Source organism: Entelurus aequoreus, linkage group LG08, assembly GCF_033978785.1.
Source record: "Entelurus aequoreus isolate RoL-2023_Sb linkage group LG08, RoL_Eaeq_v1.1, whole genome shotgun sequence".
NCBI classification, from domain to species: Eukaryota; Metazoa; Chordata; class Actinopteri; order Syngnathiformes; family Syngnathidae; genus Entelurus; species Entelurus aequoreus.
In genome coordinates, this window is record NC_084738.1 from 56,735,712 (window position 1) to 56,755,412 (window position 19,701).

Consider the following 19,701-nt stretch of genomic DNA (forward strand, 5'->3'; position numbering starts at 1 on the left):
ACAAGTTTGGTATGTTTGTATGCTACGATGCTCTCATAACGTGTGCCGCTCTTCGCCGCTAGGGGGCGGTAATGCGCATCAGCATTCGTGAAACTCAATTTTTCAAGTTAGAAGAAATCAGCCAAGCGCTCCTGGACGTAAAAAGGGAAAGAGGAATATTTATTCGGTAAAAAATAGTAAAATAAGCTTGTTTTGCACGATGAGCGGTATTCCCGGGACTGCCGTCGTCCAGGTGACCAATCTTTCATCGGCTGTGAGCAGCGAGCAGTTGCGCGCACTCTTCGGCTTCCTGGGGGATATCGAGGAGCTGCGGCTCTACCCGCCCGAGTAAGCGCAACGTTTCCGGGCCTGGCCGGGCAGGAAACACCGCGGATGTGCGGCCTGTGCTTGGTCCTCGCATAAACCGACACAACGACGTCTCGGGTGTCGCGATCTTTTAACGAGCTCTTTGTCTGGTTTTCTCTTTACAGCAACACATCTCTGTCCTTCTCGTCCAAAGTGTGTTACATAAAGTATCGACAACCTTCCAGTGTTGGTGTGGCGCAGCATCTGACCAACACTGTTTTTATCGACCGAGCTCTCATAGTGGTGCCATGTGCAGAAGGTGAGTGCAAGCTAACGTTAGCGCTAATAACTCCCATAAAATGTCTCTCTAGTCTTAAAAAAAAAGTCCTTCCCTTCTATTCAGCTGTTTGCTCTTCTGGTTGATTTGTACTACTTTAATGAATACTGGGGCACACAAAAACGGACCTTGTGCGTCATTGGTGACGTCACTGCGCACGTAGCCAGCTAGCAACGTTAGCTAATGCTAGCTAGTGTTAGCCTGTCACTAGGTGGTTTTGGTAGTACACAACAGTGCTAAAATGAATGGTGAATGTTATTGTGTGGATGCTGAGAGAGTCCCAACATTCCCACTAGATTTACGCTGCAATCAGCCGAAAGCAACTACACGAATGAGGTCACGCAGGCACCCAATCAGATTGCTCAGATGTTCTCCCAATGCTGCAAACAGCCACCAGGGGGGAATCGCTACCATTTACAGGTGTCAAACTCTGGCCCGCCACATTTTACATGGCCTGTGAAAATAAAATTGCGTCGATAAAGAACTTTATATCCATCCATCCATCTTCTCCGAGGTCAGGTCGCGGGGGCAGCAGCCTAAGCAGAGAAGCCCAGACTTTCCTCTCCCCAGCCACTTCGTCCAGCTCTTCCCGGGAGATCCCGAGGCGTTCCCAGGCCAGCCGGGAGACATAGTCTTCCCAACGTGTCCTGGGTCTTCCCCGTGGCCTCGTACCGGTCGGACGTGCCCTAAATGCTGTTTTCCTAAATGTATACGTTTTTTCCATTTTGACTGATAAAACACATGCCTTGCATGCAACAGCATAATTTGTAATCATTAATATTATCCAATAATGCAACAAATGTTTTATCATACATTTCAAATAGTTTTTTTTAGAATAAAAATAAATACTTTATTATTAGAGATGTCCGATAATATCGGCCTACCGATAAATGCTTAAAATGTAATATCGGAAATTATCGGTATCGGTTTCAAAAAGTAAAATTAATGACTTTTTAAAACGCTGCTGTACGGAGCGGTACATACCCGGTAAAACACGGACGTATGGAGCAGTACAGAGCAGTTTCGTCTCCCAGTCAGCAGCCCCTCCCCTCTCCCACACAACACAGGAGTTGACGACTGCAGCATGAGAGGTTTACTGGCCGACGCTTGATGACCTCATCAAACCGCCGCGAGCGGAGCATAACAACATCAAGAGTGTGTTGTTGCTGGTGCTGTAGCCGTGGCTAACAAGCGAGCTCGCTCGATGACTGACTAACGACACCATGTCTATGGTTTGGGATTATTTTAAAGTGTCTCTGACGGATAAAAAACTGGCAATTTGCAATGACTGCAAAAAGTTGGTTATGCGAGGAGGAACCAAGACGTCTTCCTTTAATACGAGCAATTTGATCTCCCACCTCTTCAAGATTCATAAGGAGATACACGATGAATACAAGCGGAAGATGGATGTGAGCCCAGTTTATAATTCCCTGTTATACAGTATGCCAGGCAGTCTTGCACTAAATGAGGACTATGTTATTGTTTACTTTATTACTCTAGTATACTCTGGACTGAAGCTGTGTGCCTTCATTATTTTTGTAGCTGTTGTTTTGAGGCATGTTTAAAAAAATAAAAATAATAATAATGCATTTTGTGAAAGTCAAAGTATAGTATTTCCCACAGTTGTAGTGGGTATCAGGATTATCTCAGGGAGAGCATGTCCCAAATTCCAAGCTGCGGTTTTGAGGCATGTTAAAAAAAATAATGCACTTTGTGACTTCAATAATAAATATGGCAGTGCCATGTTGGCACTTTTTTTCCATAACTTGAGTTGAAGTTGTTCTCTTATTTTGGAAAACCTTGTTACATTGTTTAATGCATCCAGCGGGGCATCACAACAAAATTAGGCATAATAATGTGTTAATTCCACGACTCTATATATCGGTATCGGTTGATATCGGAATCGGTCATTAAGAGTTGGACAATATTGGATATCGGCAAAAAAGCCATTGTCGGACATCTCTAGTTATTATATGATAGACTATTGTTTTCAAAGCAAGTTATCTCTCAAATTGTACACTGTAAGTATGACAATAGATTTTACAGTAAAAACTGGTCACCAGGTTTTTACTGTACTCTTTTTTTCCATTTATGGTAACACACAGTAAAAACAGCAACTGTAACTTTTACGATAAAAAAAAAATGGTAGTTGGGTCACCAGAAGTTTACCATAAAAAAGTGTACGGTTATTCTATTTACAGTAAAATACTGTGAAAACAACCGTAAGTTTTATGTAAAAACAAAAACAAAAAACTGGTCGCTCAGTCACCAATTATTTTTTCATTCACAGTAATAGACCGCAAAAACAACAACCGTACATTTTAAGTTAAAGTACCAATGATTGTCACACACACAATAGGTGTGGTGAAATTTGTCATATGCATTTGACCCATCCCCTTGTTCAGCCCCTGGGAGGTGAGGGGAGCAGTGAGCAGCAGCGGTGGCCGCGCCCGGAAATCATTTTTGGTGATTTAACCCCCAATTCCAACCCTTGACGCTTAGTGCCAAGCAGGGAGGTAATGGGTCCCATTTTTATAGTCTTTGGTATGACTCGGCCGGGGTTTGAACTCACAACCTACCGATCTCCGGGCGGACACTCTAACCACTAGGCCATTGTAATGTACTGTTATTCTATGTACAGTAAAATACCGTTAATACAACCGTAAATTGTATGTAAAAAACAAAAACAAAAAACCTGTTGGCTCAGTCACCAAAATGTTATCATTTAAAAAACTGTAGTATTGTTTTTTCATTCACAGTAATAGATCGCAAAAACAACAACCGTACATTTTACAGTACAAATAAATGTCAACTAAGTTGATAGAATTGTAATGTACTGTTATTCTATTTACAGTAAAATACTGTGAATACAACCGTACATTTTATGTAAAAAAAAAACAACCTGTTGGCTCACTCACCAAATTGTTGTCATAAAAAAAACTGTAGTATTGTTTTTTCATTTACAGTAATAGACCGCAAAAACAACTGTACATTTTACAGTACAAATAAATGTCAACTAAGTTGCCAGAATTGTAATGTACTGTTTTCCTATTTACAGTCAAACACTATAAAAGCAACCAAAGATTTTACAGTAAAAAAAAACTGTCAGCTTAGTCACAATAATTGTTCCGTAAAAAATTGGTACTGTTTTTCTATTTCAATAATACACCGTACAACCCACCGTACATTTTACATTACAATTCAGGTATTTACAGTAAAATTTACATATTCATCTTTACAGTCTCTGTAAAAATTACCATATTTTCCGGACTATGAAGCGCACAATTTTAAAATAAATAAATATTTTTCCATATATTAGCTTCGCTATAAGTCACAGATGGATACGTTGTGAAATGAGTTATTTACACATAAATAGTTTGTAAATGTTTAGTTACGTACCTTAACTGTTTCCAAACGGCTTATCAAACAACATAAGTCATTGTCATGAACCCACTATCTCTCCAATCAACTAAACAGACTCAGTATCTCTATTGATACGAGCACGTACAAATATGCATGAAAACACTCATACAGACATCACACATGGGACGATTTAGTAAATAAATATGGTTTTAGTTATATTGTAAAACTTACAAATGTGGCTTGGAGTGATCAAAAAAAGACTCCATACTAGTAGAAACGCACTGGACGGCTACAAGACAGAACGACAACTGTACTTCCGGTAGGCTCATAGCTCAGTCTAAACAGGAAGGGCAGTGCAGCCATTGCAGCACCTGCAGTGAGCAAACTCGCCGAAAAAGATGGCACCATAGCACAAACAAAAATGCACCTTTTCAGTGCGTTTGCTTGTTTTGGTTTTTAAACTATTTACATTAGAGCCGGCCATCAGCGAAGAAAATTTTTATAATTTAGCCACACAGTTTAATAAGCCGCAGGGTACAAAGCGTAGGAAAAAAGTGACGGCTTATAGTCCAGAATTTACGGTATATAATATTCAAATGCATAGGCATTGTGTAATATTATCATGAGGCGACTCCTTGTACTTTTTATATTTATAAATGATTCACTGCTTGCCAAAACTGCGGCGTGGCCCTCAGAGAACACGAGTTTGACAAACCTGGTCACCTTTCAGCATTCACACACAATTAGTGAAGGAGTTGATTACTGGTATTTAATCTTTGATATTATGATGTATTTGATATTTATCTTCAGATTAGCTCACTGGGTTATTTGCGGGGGAGTAACCATCACCTGTTTGTCGCGTCCATGGCAACACAGCTAACATAGTCCCCACCCCAACCCCCCTCTCTTTTCCCCGCCCCCGCCTCCTCTCATTCTCCTCTTGCACCCTCCCCCACCCTCCCTCCGCCCCACCCTCCTTTCGGCAACACATGAAGTTGACGTGACTTGGTGCTGGATGGAGTTTATTAATTTGGTTTTGTATGTTTTTTCTGTGTGATTATGTGTGCATATCAGATGACTAGAGCGGGCCAGCCGTTACACTACACTAGCCTGAGTCAGGCATTGTTTTCCAAGCCACAAATCCCCGATGGGGCCAACGCAGCCTTCACGGGGGGGATGTGACCCGGAGAATAGCCCGCTGAGCCTTCCAAGATGGACACCTTGTCTCTTTTTTATTTTGGTTTTATTTTTTATTTGTTTTGATATCTCAATTTTGTTTCCTTTCATACTTTCCCATGTTGTCCACTCTCTGCTGTCTCTATCCAGAAAAGGTGGTTCTCTCTAGCCTTGTGATTTTTATATTTGTTATTTTCCCATTTGGTTTTGTTTTTTGATTATTGTCCAAACCCCATGCCCCCTCTCTCTCTCTCCCGCTGCAGCTTGTATGTGGTTGAGTCGGCATGCCGCCGGGATGCTAGGAGGATGACTAACACTTGACTCTCTTGTCTCCTATGACCGTTGCCATAGTGAGAGGCTAGTCGCTCTCCAAGTGAGACCCGGTCCTCTCATGGACTGAACATCTTTATACAAAATGCTTCAACTCTCTCACCTGTTCACAAGTCCACTTAGCTGCTCTCTTTTTTTTATTTTTTTTTAACCACACAGTATTTGCAGACATATGTACTTAAAGGTACACAGGGGTTGTAGTCGCCCTCGCACGAGGCCTGTATCACCAAGCACAGCCTTCCTTGTTAATTGGATTATGTAAACGAGTCTTTACTAAGATAAGCGCGCTCACTTTTAATGTCCAACTGTTCTGAGAACAACAACAAATGCAACAACAAATGTATGGATTTCTGGGAGAATTTTTTTTTTAAACGCTAGTAAAAATAGTGGTGCACAAATAATGGATTTACATCCGAATCCCAGTTTTTATTCTAAATGGATTCATATTTTTCAAAAATCTATTTAAAAAAATACTATTAAAAATATTAAACAATTTTTTGATAAGAATACATTTTTAAAAATTATTTTAGGCCATTTTAGGAGCTTTTCTAACCTGTTTTAAAAAAGCCTCATTATAAATATTATACCAAATAATGCATCGCCAGAATCGGTTTAAAACGAGTCACCCCAGGAACCGGGTCGAATCGTTAGGTGCCCTAAGATTCACGCCCCTCGTAAGAAAGCCGCTTGGTGGTACAAGCCCCGCCCCCTCCCAGCCTGCGTGTGCGTCAGGAAAGCAGATGAATTGTTTTTGTTGTTGTTGCCAGTGCTAAAACTTGTTCTTCTCTGTATCTGATGTCCCGTGTGCTATTAGTGACGCAGCCATTGGGGTTGTCTTGTGTTGCCAAACCATCACCCCCCCTCTCCCCCCGCACGGAAAAGCGCCCACGCGTTGCTCGCGTGGCGTTCATGACCACAATATGTTTCCAGTCCAGGTGACCCATGCATCCCTAAGTGTTGACTCACATTCTCTGCATTGTTTGCTTTGTTTTTTAAAGGGAACACAACGCAAACACACAGTTATGTTAGCAGTGTGCTAAGATAAACCAGGTGGGATGCTAGGATGCTGGGGGGGGATAGTAGAAGACAATGAGGGGGTGATGCGGGGGAGGGGGGGACTGTATTCTCTATGAGTTTCTAGAACAAGTCACTTATGTTTGCTTCTGCCCTGCAGGGAAGATTCCAGAAGAGGCCAAGGCTTTGTCACTTTTGACCCCTACCACCCCCGTGCACAGCCTCCTCTCTGGCGCGGGGCTGCTCCCCATCCCCACTCCATCGCCGCTTCAGAACGTGAGTGTGATTAGTTACCATTTTCTGTCCCGCCTGAATTGAAATACTGTTAATATTACAAAACCCAAAAACAGTGAAGTTGGCACGTTGCGTAATTTGTAAATAAAAACAGAAAACAATGATCTGCACATCCTTTTCAACCTATATTCAATTGAATAGACTGCAAAGACAAGATATTTAATGTTCCAATTGAGAAACTTAATTTTTTTTTGCAAATAATCATTGATTTAGAATTTAATGGCAGCAACATGTTGCAAAAAAGTTGGCACAGGGGCATTTTTACCACTGTGTTACATGGCCTTTCCTTTTAACAACACTCTGTAAACGTTTGGGAACTGAGGAGACCAATTCTTGAAATGGAATTCTTTCCCATTCTTGCTTGATGTACAGCTTAAGTTGTTCAACAGTCCGGGGTCTCTGCACATTATCAATGGGAGACAGGTCTGGACTACAGGCAGGCCAGTCTTGTACACGCCCCCTTTTACTACGATGCCACGCTGTTGCAACACGTGGCTTGGCATTGTCTTGCTGAAATAAGCAGGGGCGTCCATGGTAACGTCGCTTGGATGGCAACATATGTTGCTCCAAAACCTGTATGTACCTTTTAGCATTAATGGTGCTTTCACAGCTGTGTAAGTTACCCATACCTTGGCCACTTATACACCCCCATACCATCACAGATGCTGACTCTTGAACTGTACGCCTACAACAATTTGGATGTTTTTTTTCCTCTTTGTTCCGGAGGACACAACGTCCACAGTTTCCAAAAACAATTTGAAATGTGGACTCGTCAGATCACAGAACACTTTTCCACTTTGCATCGGTCCATCTTAGATGAGCTCGAGGCCCAGCGAAGCCGGATGTGTTTCTGGGTGTTGTTGATAAATGGCTTTCACTTTGCATATTAGAGTTTTAACTTGCACTTACAGATGTAGCGACGAACTGTAGCAACTGACAGTGGTTTTCTGAAGTGTTCCTGAGCTCATGTGGTGATATCCTTTACATACTGATGTCGCTTTTTGAGGCAGTACCGCCTGAGGGATGGGTCCGTAATATCATCGCTTATGTGCAGTGATATCTCCAGATTCTCTGAACCTTTTGATGATATTACAGACCATAGAGAGTGAAATCCTTAAATTCCTTGCAATATCTGGTTGAGAAATGTTTTTCTTAAATTGTTGGACAATTTGCTCACGCATTTGTTCACAAAGTGGTGACCCTCGCACCGTCCTTGTTTGTGAATGACTGAGCATTTCATGGAAGCTGCTTTTATACCCAATCATGGCACCCACCTGTTCCCAATTAGCCTGTTCGCCTGTGGGGTGTTCCAAATAAGTGTTTGATGAGCATTCCTCAACTTTCTCAGTCTTTTGTGCCACTTATGCCAGCTTTTTTGAAACATGTTGCAGGCATCAACTTCCAAATGAGCTAATATTTGCAAAAAATAACAAAGTTTCTCAGTTCGAACATTAAATATCTTGTCTTTGCAGTCTATTCAATTGAATATAAGTTGAAAAGGATTTGCAAATTATTGTATTCTGTTTTTATTTAAGATTTACACAACATGCCAATTTCACTGGTTTTAGGGTTTGTAATTTATCAGCCTTTTTTTGCTGACTGGCGGAATTTGTAACGGTTATGTCAGAAATTTGCAGCAAAAGTAGCATTGTTTTGAGGCTTGTTTTTTTTTTTACCAATAACATTGAATCAACTTGTGGTTTTATGAATGTGTTACCAATATTTTAAGTGTTTATTGTAACCTAAAGAAGCACAGGAGTGCAAAAAAAATTTGAAAACATACCGTGTTGGATGTTTTCTTCGTTTTATACCCCACAGGAGGGCTGGACGAAAATGGCAAAAATATTAATCATGGTTATTTTTGATCGATAATCAAATCACTATTAATAACAAAATTATTCATTCATTTGAAAATATGAATATTTATTTTACCACCAAAACTCATCTTGAAATATAAATTAAAAGAAAAAAAGAAGAAAGTGATGTTTTTAAGAGCCATTTCCTTTGACATACTTTTGTTTTTATCCCTGACTTTATTACATTTAGTAAACCACTTCTTTTAGTGCAATACAGCTTTGAACAATGTTGTCTAGTATTTTAAGTTAACGCATAATTTGTTAAATGTATCATTCAGTGTTTTTAAGGCCTACTGAAATGAATTTTTTTTATTTAAACGGGGATAGCAGATCTATTCTATGTGTCATACTTGATCCTTTCGCGATATTGCCATATTTTTGCTGAAAGGATTTAGTATAGAACAACGACGATAAAGATCGCAACTTTTGGTATCTGATAAAAAAAGGCTTGCCCATACCGGAAGTAGCGTGACGTAGTCAATTGAACATATACACAAAGTTCCCTATTGTTTACAATGATGGCCGCATGAAGTGAGAGAGATTTGGACCGAGAAAGCGACGATTTCCCCATTAATTTCAGCGAGGATGAAGAAAGATTTGTGGATGAGTAAAGTGCAAGTGAAGGACTAGTGGGGAGTGGAAGCGATTCAGATAGGGAAGATGCTGTGAGAGCCGGGGGTGACCTGATATTCAGCTGGAAATGACTAAAACAGTAAATAAACACAAGACATATATATACTCTATTAGCCACAACACAACCAGGCTTATATTTAATATGCCACAAATTAATCCCACATAAAAACACCTAGGTGTTTGTTATGCTAGCTACTAGCTACTAGCTCGAGCTAGTTATAGCTCGAGCGGGTAATATGGACGGGATCCCGTATATATAACCAGCCAATACAATTCAAACACCTGCACAACACACACACTCTCTCAGCCCAAAGAACCGTTCACCTAACCCAAGGTTCATAAAGCTTATATATTTAACCTAAGTTACGTACATGACACACACGTACGGGCAAGCAATCAAATGTTTGGAAGCGCGCGGGTGGGACCTGATATTCAGCTGGGAATGACTACAACAGTAAATAAACACAAGACATATATATATATACTCTATTAGCCACAACACAACCAGGCTTATATTTATTATGCCACAAATTAATCCCGCATAACAAACACCTAGGTGTTTGTTATGCTAGCTCCTAGCTACTAGCTCGAGCTAGTTATAGCAAGAGATCAAATGTTTGGAAGCGTACTCACGGTATCGCGTCTGCGTCTGTTAACGAAGTCAAAGTCCTCCTGGTAAGAGTCTCTGTTGTCCGAGTTCTTCGATCTTGACTGCATCTTTCGCGAATGTAAACAATGAAACACCGACTGTGTTGTGTTGCTGACTTCCCTCGCAAAATACTCCGCTTCGCACCGACTTTCTTTTTTGCTTGCTCAGCTTCTTTCTCCATAATGCAATGAACAAATTGCAACAGATTCACCAACACAGATGTCCAGAATACATCCAGAATGAGATGAAAACAGCTATTTTGGATTGTTGTTGTATATGGATTGTTCTTGCTAGCTTTAGCTTTGGAGTTTAGTCGCTGTTTTAAGTGGCCATCTCCACATTGTTTAGTTCATTGTTTCAGGGTATAGTTAGCAGTCCGAGGACACGTTATTTTCCCAAACAAATGTTCTATCTTCTCACAAAGTCAGCATTTAAGTCACATTCATGTACATTTCCCTGATATTCTGCGTTTAACAGCGGATTCCATTTTGATTATTGTTTAGTTTGTTTGTGATTCCGTCTGTGGTTATGTTGACTTTAATCATATGGCCTTACTTTTTTTGTTGAGTTTAGTCCTCATTGATTAGGCATAATAGTGCTATGTCAAAATAATAGTAGCAACCACAGTTACATCCGCAGAGACTTAAAAGTAGACACTAGATGGCAGTAAAAGCACAAAATCGTTCATTGTCAAATTACTGTACTGTTTTAACAAATTATAACTAATAATAGCAATAATTATTACAACTACAGAAAGAAACGCCACCAAAGACTTCCTTTTTGTCCAGTGTCTGCTCTGTCGTCCACAAGTTGCAGACATTCTCCGTGTTTGTTTTACACTTGAAAAGTGTTTGTCCATCTGAAACATTCATTTATATTACAACACAATTACAGTGCATCTGGAAAGTATTCACAGCGCTGTACTTTTTCCACATTAAAGCCTTATCCAAAAAGGGAAAACATTCATTTTTGTCCTCAAGATTCTGCACACAATACCCCATAATGACAATGTGAAAAGGTTGTTAACATTTTTTTTGCAAGTTTATTAAAAATAAGATACTGACTTGATACTGAATTGATGCACCTTTGGCAGCAATTTCAGCCTCAAGTCTTTTAAAATACGATGCCACAAGCTTGGCAACTGTTAAGAGCGATTTATAGCACTAATTTTTGTTAACGAGAGACGATGAACGTTTATCATCACATTTCAACATCTCTAAAATGTCAATACTGCCTCTTTGCTAGGTCAGCATTGCAAATGGAAATATGTTCTTAATTGTCTAATCATGGATAAACAGATGTTAAATAAATAAATGGAAACTAGGAAGGGCGGACGCTGGTGTGTTGCGAAATCTTTACACACTCCGTTACCCAGAAGGCTCAGTAGTCGGGCTGTGAATCTTTGGGCACCGCATGATTTAATTAGATTCATAAGTGTAACGATTTAGATTCAGAATGGATTCTCGATTCATAATCAATACTTTTTAAATAACATTGGGTGCCACTTCTATGATTGACTACATTCCTCCATAAAATAGACAAACAGCTTTGATAATATTTTGTATTACTTATCTGTATGGCAAATGTGGGCATCTAGATTAACAATATGATTTGCCTGGCTGGAAAGGACAGTAAAAAATATATATATACAGTACAGGCCAAAAGTTTGTACACACCTTCTCCTCGTTCAATGCGTTTTCTTTATTTTCATGACTATTTACATTGTAGATTGTCCCTGAAGGCCTCAAAACTATGAAGGAACACATGTGGAGTTATGTACTTAACAAAAAAAGGTGAAATACCTCAAAACATGTTTTATATTGTAGTTTCTTCAAAATTGCCACCCTTTGCTCTGATTACTGCTTTGCACACTCTTGGCATTCTCTCGATGAGCTTCAAGCACACCCGTGAAGTGAAAACCATTTCAGGTGACTACCTCTTGAAGCTCATCAAGAGTATGCCAAGAGTGTGCAAAAAAGTAATCTGAGTTGAGTTTGAGTTTATTTCGAACATGCAAGCATACAACGTGATACGTCACAAATTCCAGTTTCTCTTTTCAACATGTTCGAAAAGGAGTAGGAAGAAGCAGAGTTTATTTAATCCTGCTCCTTTTCTTTTACATAACAGTTGCTAAAACTTTTGTTCACTTCCTGTTCTCAATTTATTCACAATATACTCCATAAGTAATCACAATAAAAATAAATAAATAAATGAATAATAATTGGTGAAGTAAGTTATATTTCATATGATGAGATGAGTAAGATTATTTTGAGAATGAATGAATGGATGGATGAAATACATTCAAAGGGTGGCTTTTTGGAAGAAAACTAGAATATAAAACATGTTTTCAGGTATTTCACCTTTTTTTGTTAAGTACATAACTCCACATGTGTTCATTCAGTTTTGATGCCTTCAGTGACAATCTACAATGTAAATAGTCATGAAAATAAACACATTGAATGAGAAGGTGTGTCCAATCTTTTGGCCTGCACTGTATATTTTTTAATAGATTTTAGATTTTTTTTTTAATCGATTAAGAATCGTTGCAAATACTCGCGATTCACTCAAGAATCTATTTTTTTTGACACCCCTACTTAGTAGCGCTATAGACGGGAACAGGAAGTAGGTCTGAGCTACGCGGGAAGACGACAATTTTTATTTGTTACACGTTATTGTTACCCGTCGTCGTTGTCTGCACGAGAAACAAACATAAGTTTTGATCAGACAGTTGACATGGACGTTTGAGCGGCACTCAGGGACAAATTCTATTGGCCCAGAAGGTGTGGACGTTGGACAAAAATGCGAGGCCCTGTGTAATTTGGTTGAATTTGCGCAATCACAATCCTGTGAACTTCTTCCACTGGGTTGAGCAGACAGCCTGTTGATTAGTTTGAGCACTGCTGCCACCTAGCTGGAGACTTGTGTATTGCTCCAGCATGGATAAAGACTAGAGATGTCCGATAATATCGGACTGCTGATATTATCGGCCGATAAATGCTTTAAAATGTAATATCGGAAATTAACGGTATCTGTTTCAAAATTATCTGTATCGGTTTCAAAAAGTAAAATTTATGACTTTTAAAAACGCCGCTGTGTACATGGATGTAGGGGGGAGTACAGAGCGCCAATAAACCTTAAAGGCACTGCCTTTGCGTGCCGGCCCAGTCACATTACATCTATGGCTTTTCACACACACAAGTGAATGAAAGGCATACTTGGTCAACAACCATACAGGTCACACTAAGGGTGACCATATAAACAACTTTAACACTGTTACAAATATGCGCCACACTGTGAACCCACACCAAACAAGAATAACAAACACGTTTCGGGAGAACATCCGCACCGTAACACAACATAAACACAACAGAACAAATACCCAGAACCCCTTGCAGCACTAACTCTTCCGGGATGCTACAATATACCCCCCCCCCCCACACACACCTCAACCCCCCTCCCCCCCAAATCCCGCCCACCTCAATCTCCTCATGCTCTCTCAGGTAGAGCATGTCCCAAATTCCAAGCTGCTGTTTTGAGGCATGTTAAAAAAAATAATGCACTTTGTGACTTCAATAATAAATATGGCAGTGCCATGTTGCCTTTTTTTTTCTATAACTTGAGTTGATTTATTTTGGAAAACCTTGTTACATTGTTTAATGCATCCAGCGGGGCATCACAACAAAATTAGGCATAATAATGTGTTAATTCCACAACTGTATATATTGGTAATTAAGAGTTGGACAATATCGGATATCGGCAAAAAAGCCATTATCGGACATCTCTAATAAAGACACTAGTAGTGCAAGAAGTACTGCCTTGCTCGTGGTGTTCATCAATGAAGTCAACCATCTAAACTTGGAAGTTTGCTCCTCAGCTGAACCTTCCCCTTGTCGGCGTCATGACAGCCGGCCTCGATCCCGCCGCGTCTGCGCTTTCACAGCCCCCCCTTATAGGCAACGTGGACCCCTCCAAGGTGGACGAGATCAGGAGGACGGTGTATGTGGGCAACCTGAACTCACAGGTAAGCAACGATGTCGCCCCCTGCTGGCAAGTTGTTTGACGGCGGTCCCCCTCGCCCGCAGACCACCACAGCCGACCAGCTACTGGAGTTCTTCAAGCAGGTCGGCGAGGTGAAGTTCGTGCGGATGGCGGGCGACGAGACGCAGCCCACGCGCTTCGCCTTCGTGGAGTTTGTCGACCAGGAGTCGGTCAACCGGGCGCTGAACTTCAACGGAGTCATGTTCGGAGACCGCCCCCTCAAGTGGGTGCCTCCTCGCTCTGACCCGTGTCTCTTGGCGCTTTTTGATGTTTAGTTTTTTTTACCCCCGCCAGGGTCAATCACTCCAACAACGCCATCGTGAAGCCTCCAGAGATGACGCCTCAGGCCGCCGCCAAGGAGCTGGAGAGCGTGATGAAGAGGGTCCGTGAGGCGCAGTCCACCATTGCCGCTGCCATCGAGCCAGGTACGACTCCGCCCACACGCCGCACGGAACGCAGCGCCGCTGGGCTGATGTCGCATTTCTGTCCGCAGCCGAGAAAGAAAGGCGCTACTCGGGTCCCTCGGGTCGCTCGGGGAGGTCGCGGCGTTCGCGGTCTCATTCGGGGTCGCGTAGGAGACGGTCGCGCTCCAAACACAGGTCAGTCGCCATCTTCCCTGTCCTCGTCTTTTCCCCCGTTGTGACCGCGATGCTTTCGCTTCCTGTCTGAACAGGCCGCCGCCTAATTGGACGAGGAACGACTTGCACGCTTCCAGGGGTGGCCACAGGAGGCGCTCTCGCTCCAGAGGCCGGCGGCGCAGCAACAGCCGCACCAGGTTGGTTACGACACAACCTTTGAACTGCTTTTTAGGAGTGCACAAAAAAATCGATTCACATCCGAATCGCGATTCTTATTATACCCGATTGTAAATCTAGTCATAATTTTATAAAATCGATTGAAGAAAACTATATATATATATTTTTATATATATACAGTACAGGCCAAAAATGTGCACACACCTTCTCATTTAATGCGTTTTCTTTATTTTCATGACTATTTACATTGTAGATTGTCACTGAAGGCATCAAAACTATGAATGAACACATGTGGAGTTATGTACTTAACAAAAAAAGGTGAAATAACTGAAAACATGTTTTATATTCTAGTTTCTTGCAAATAGCCACCCTTTGCTCTGATCATGTTTTCGCACACTCTTGGCAGTCTCTCGATGGGCTTCAAGAGGTAGTCACCTGAAATGGTTTTCCCGTCACAGGTGTCCTAGTGTTGATGCCTTCAGTGACAATCTACAAGGTAAATAGTCTTGGAAAATAAAGAAAACGCTTTGAAATGAGAAGGTGTGTCCAAACTTTTGACCTTTACTATATATATATATATATATATATATATATATATATATATATATATTTTTTTTAACCTTTATTTATAAACTGCAACATTTACAAACAGCTGACAAACAATAATCAAATTAATAGGGGTGTAACGGTACGTGTATTTGTATCGAACCGTTTCGGTACGGGGGTTTCGGTTCGGTGCGAAGGTGTACCGAACGAGTTTCCACACGTACATATTAAGTAGCGTACTGCACGTTGTGTAAACAATACTCAAAATGCCGGACATCTGAGGCATTTAAGAAACTCCGCCCTGACAGCTCCGCAAAAGAGGACATGTCCGGTGAAAAGAGGACGTATGGTCAGTCTATCGTAGCCCGTTAGCTGCTAGCATGCTAGCAAAAGAGGACATGTCCGATGAAACTAGGATAGACTGACCATACGTCCTCTTTTCACCGGACATGTCCTCTTTTGTGGGGCTGTCCGGGCGGTGTTTCTTAAATGCCTCAAATGTCCGGCATTTTGAGTTATGGTTGCGTGTATTAACAATGTACGTTCAGGGTTAAGAAGGGGTTGAAAACAAAACAAATTGTGCGCGCAGCAGCATTCGTGAGGGAGGGGCAGAGACAGAGAGCGAGAGAGTTATGATAAACGCGCATGCGTCGACAGGTTCTGCTTTTTATCGATAGATTTATCAGATTTAATTTGTTATTATCTATAGCAGGGGTGTCAAAAGTGTGCATTTTTGTAACATTTTCCTTGTTTTATTTGGAAAGTTGAAAGAACATGGCGCCAGTATGCCGTTTTTTTTTCTAGAAAATACTGGAAAGGATAGAAATGTAGTTTGTCTCTTTTATCCGATTATTAATCGAAGTAATAATCGACAGATTAATCGATTATCAAATGAATCGTTAGTTGCAGCCCTAATATATATATATATATATATATATATATATATATATATATATATATATATATATATATATATATATATATATATATATATATATATATATATATATATATATGTATATATATATATATATATATATATATATATATATATATATATATATATATATATATATATATATATATATATTGTATTTTTATTTTATAAGAACTAATTCTTAAAAATACATTTTTAGAAAGCGCTTTTCTAACCTGTACCCTGTTTTGAAACACAAATTTCATTATAATTACTATACCTAATATAATGTGAGAATTAATCTGAATCAAGAATCGTGTTGAATGGAGCAATGATTCTTAAGCTGGTACGCGGAATCCATCTAGTGGTACGCCAAAGAATCACTTAATTAAATATTCAAACACAGTGTTACTGTTCAAACTGTGTTTAATGTGACAGTGGCCAAAAATATTAAATATACTTGTTAAATAAAACCTTTGCCTTGTTTTTAATGAATACTTAGGCCTACTATGCTACTGTATTTTAATATTGGTCATTATGTTGGTACTTGGAGAGCCATGTGTTTTCTGAGGTGGTACTTGGTGAAAAAAGTCTGAAAACCACTGGAACAGGGAATCGATTCAGAATCAAAACGTCACCCCAGGAATCGGATCGAATCGTTAGGTGCCCAAAGTTTCACGCCCCTAGTAGTTTGATTCCCCACTAACAACGACAATCACTGCCAGGGTCCGGAGGCGGAGTGGAGGTCGCTCCAGGAGTCCTCCCAGGAAAGGACATTCGTCCTCGCCAAAGAGGTCAACGCCGCGTCAGAATATTAGTAACCACCGAAAGGAACGTCGCATATTTACAAAACAGTGTTTTTTTTAATCTTAGGAGTAAGAAGCGACGGGAACGCAGCCGGGAAGCGAGGGAGCGCTCTTCGTCGAGGAAGAGGGGCCGCAAAGACGAGGAGCGAACGAAAAGCAAAGCCAAGCCGCACAAGGTAGGCTGAGTGGGCGGGGCTTCTTTGAGCGCCGCGCCGGCGAACGTCGGGGGGGAGAAAAGTCTCACAGAAGGGGACGTTGTGTTTCAGGAGGGGAGGGGCTGTGACAGAGAAGACTCATCCACGCCGACTCGAGACGTGACCTCGTCTCCCTTCGCTCAGCACAACGGCGTCCATCGTGGCGACGACGACGACTGACTTTTGACGTCATCGCTTACATTTTGACTCTCCAGCCCGGAGGCCAGGTCAACATCACGCTTGATCGCCATGTTGAACTTTTTCGTCCATGAATTGACACCAGGTCCACACGCTAAGCGGACCAGGAAAGGACAAACACGTCTAGCGCAGGTTTAGGATCTTTGTCCTCATCATCATCATCATCTTCGTGCATCCGCGAACTTCTTCATCCGTTTCTAGAAACGTACACGTGTGCGGTCACATGTCCGCTTGTCGTTCCCGTGCTGTAAAAGTCAACATTACTCGCGCCGTCGGACGCGCCGCGCCTCCAATCCTCACCCGGGCGGTTTGGAAGGAAATGTTTCCTGCTGGAGACGCCATGTTACAAAAACACGTCATGTTTTATTTCATGTTTTTATATTTTTGCGAGTCCAAGCGCCATGTCACTGTGTCCTCTTCTTCTCTTTGTTTGTTGTGAAAAAAATTGTAACTGTATTTTCATTTATAAGTAAAAAATAATAATAATAAAATAACGTAAGAGGAAGTGACATCACATTAGAGGTTGAAAAAGTGCCTACACAATGATTGTACAATAAAAAGTTTATTAGCGTGGTTAGCGTCTAGCGCTGTGTGACAGACAAAGAAGAAGAAGCCAGTATTAAATGATGTGTCAAACTTTTAATTGGTCGTTGACATCATTGCTTTCAAGCTTGTTTTTAAAATTTGACTCAACCCTTGTGCACCCCTGGGGCCCACAACGGGCATTACATGTGTTCCTTATGTGATATGGTTGTTAATTTTAAAGTTAAAGTACCAATGATTGTCACACACACGCTCGGTGTGGCGAAATTATTTTCTGCATTTGACTCATCACCCTTGATCACCCCCTGGGAGGTGAGGGGAGCAGTGAGCAGCAGCAGTGGCCGCGCCCGGGAATCAATGTTGGTGATTTAACCCCCAATTCCAACCCCTGATGCTTAGTGCCAATTTTAAAAGTTAGTCTGAGATTACACGGAGGGCATATTTATAACAATTACATTGTGTTTTTGATTGCAACGTTGTCAGGACATAAGAATAAAATATACGCACATTCTCTTAAAGGAGAACTGCACATTTTTGGGAGTTTTGCCTATTATTCACAATCATGAGAGACAAGAAGCTGCGATAGGCTCCAGCGGCCCCCCGCTGCTCCGAAAGGGACAAGCGGTAGAAAATGGATGGATGGAAGAACACACTAGCTTGGTTGGTAGAGTGGCCGTGCCAGCAACTTGAGGGTTCCAGGTTCGATCCCCGCTTCCGCCATCCTAGTCACTGCCGTTGTGTCCTTGGGCAAGACACTTTACCCACTTTCTCCCAGTGCCACCCACACACTGGTTTAAATGTATCTTAGATATTGGGTTTCACTATGTAAAAGCGCTTTGAGTCACTAGAGAAAAGCGCTATATAAATATAATTCACTTCACGTCTTTTTTTTTGTAGGATTTTAAAGATGATAAACGCTTGGGAGATGTGGCTAACTGTTGTAGCCTTCCAAAGCAACTTCACAACCCTTTGGCAGCGTTTTGTATACACACTGCACGTCTATATATAACGTGGTAACGGACACGTTCTTAACAATATGTAATATGTACAATATTTACCATATTTTGATCATTTTAATCATTTCTGGGATTTATTTCTTCAGTGCACATCTGACTTCCAGCAACAAATGTGTGTTCCTACTTCCGGATACACAATGCTTGTGTTTGTGTTATTATCATGGCAGACTTGGTAACACACAAAGACGACTATTTTTGGACAAATGAGGATTCACAACCTTCCTCTTTTTGAAGCTGAATAAACGAAGGATTTACTGCTGCTTCTAGAAGCCAGCCCGAAGAAGAGTGTGAAGTGAATTATATTTATAAAGCGCTTTTCTCTAGTGACTCAAAGCGCTTTACATAGTGAAAACCCGATATCTAAGTTACATTTAAACCAGTGTGGGTGGCACTGGGAGCAGGTGGGTAAAGTGTCTTGCCCAAGGACACAACGGCAGTGACTAGGATGGCGGAAGCGGGGATCAAACCTGCAACCCTCAGGTTGATGGCACGGCCACTCTACCACCCGAGCTATACCGTGTGAAACGTTGGAGCAGACGGACGCCGACAGAGTGAGGTGAAATCGACTAGGTGCTGCAAATGTGGAATATGGAGATTTCGGCATAAATGGAGTGCTTACCCCAAATAAACCGGAGTGAGTCACACTTTAAATGGTCATGATACACGCAGCACGTCATGCGTGTTATTACAACTACAGAACATACACTGTCGGCTTGCTGTGTAAAAACAAAACATGAAATAATACTTTACAG

General features: G+C 41.1%; 1 protein-coding gene across 1 annotated transcript; it reads left to right on the plus strand.

Annotated features, from left to right (window-relative positions):
• The first annotated feature begins 92 nt into the window (after positions 1 to 92).
• Positions 93 to 18,033, plus strand: srek1 (splicing regulatory glutamine/lysine-rich protein 1). The gene is made up of 11 exons (XM_062056851.1): positions 93 to 327; positions 471 to 604; positions 6,666 to 6,781; positions 13,812 to 13,958; positions 14,020 to 14,198; positions 14,270 to 14,400; positions 14,469 to 14,574; positions 14,649 to 14,750; positions 16,918 to 16,986; positions 17,066 to 17,174; positions 17,265 to 18,033. Exons 1-11 carry the CDS (start codon positions 200 to 202, stop codon positions 17,370 to 17,372), a joined length of 1,329 nt encoding a protein of 442 aa, XP_061912835.1. The 5' UTR covers positions 93 to 199; the 3' UTR covers positions 17,373 to 18,033.
• Positions 18,034 to 19,701: the final 1,668 nt, after the last annotated feature.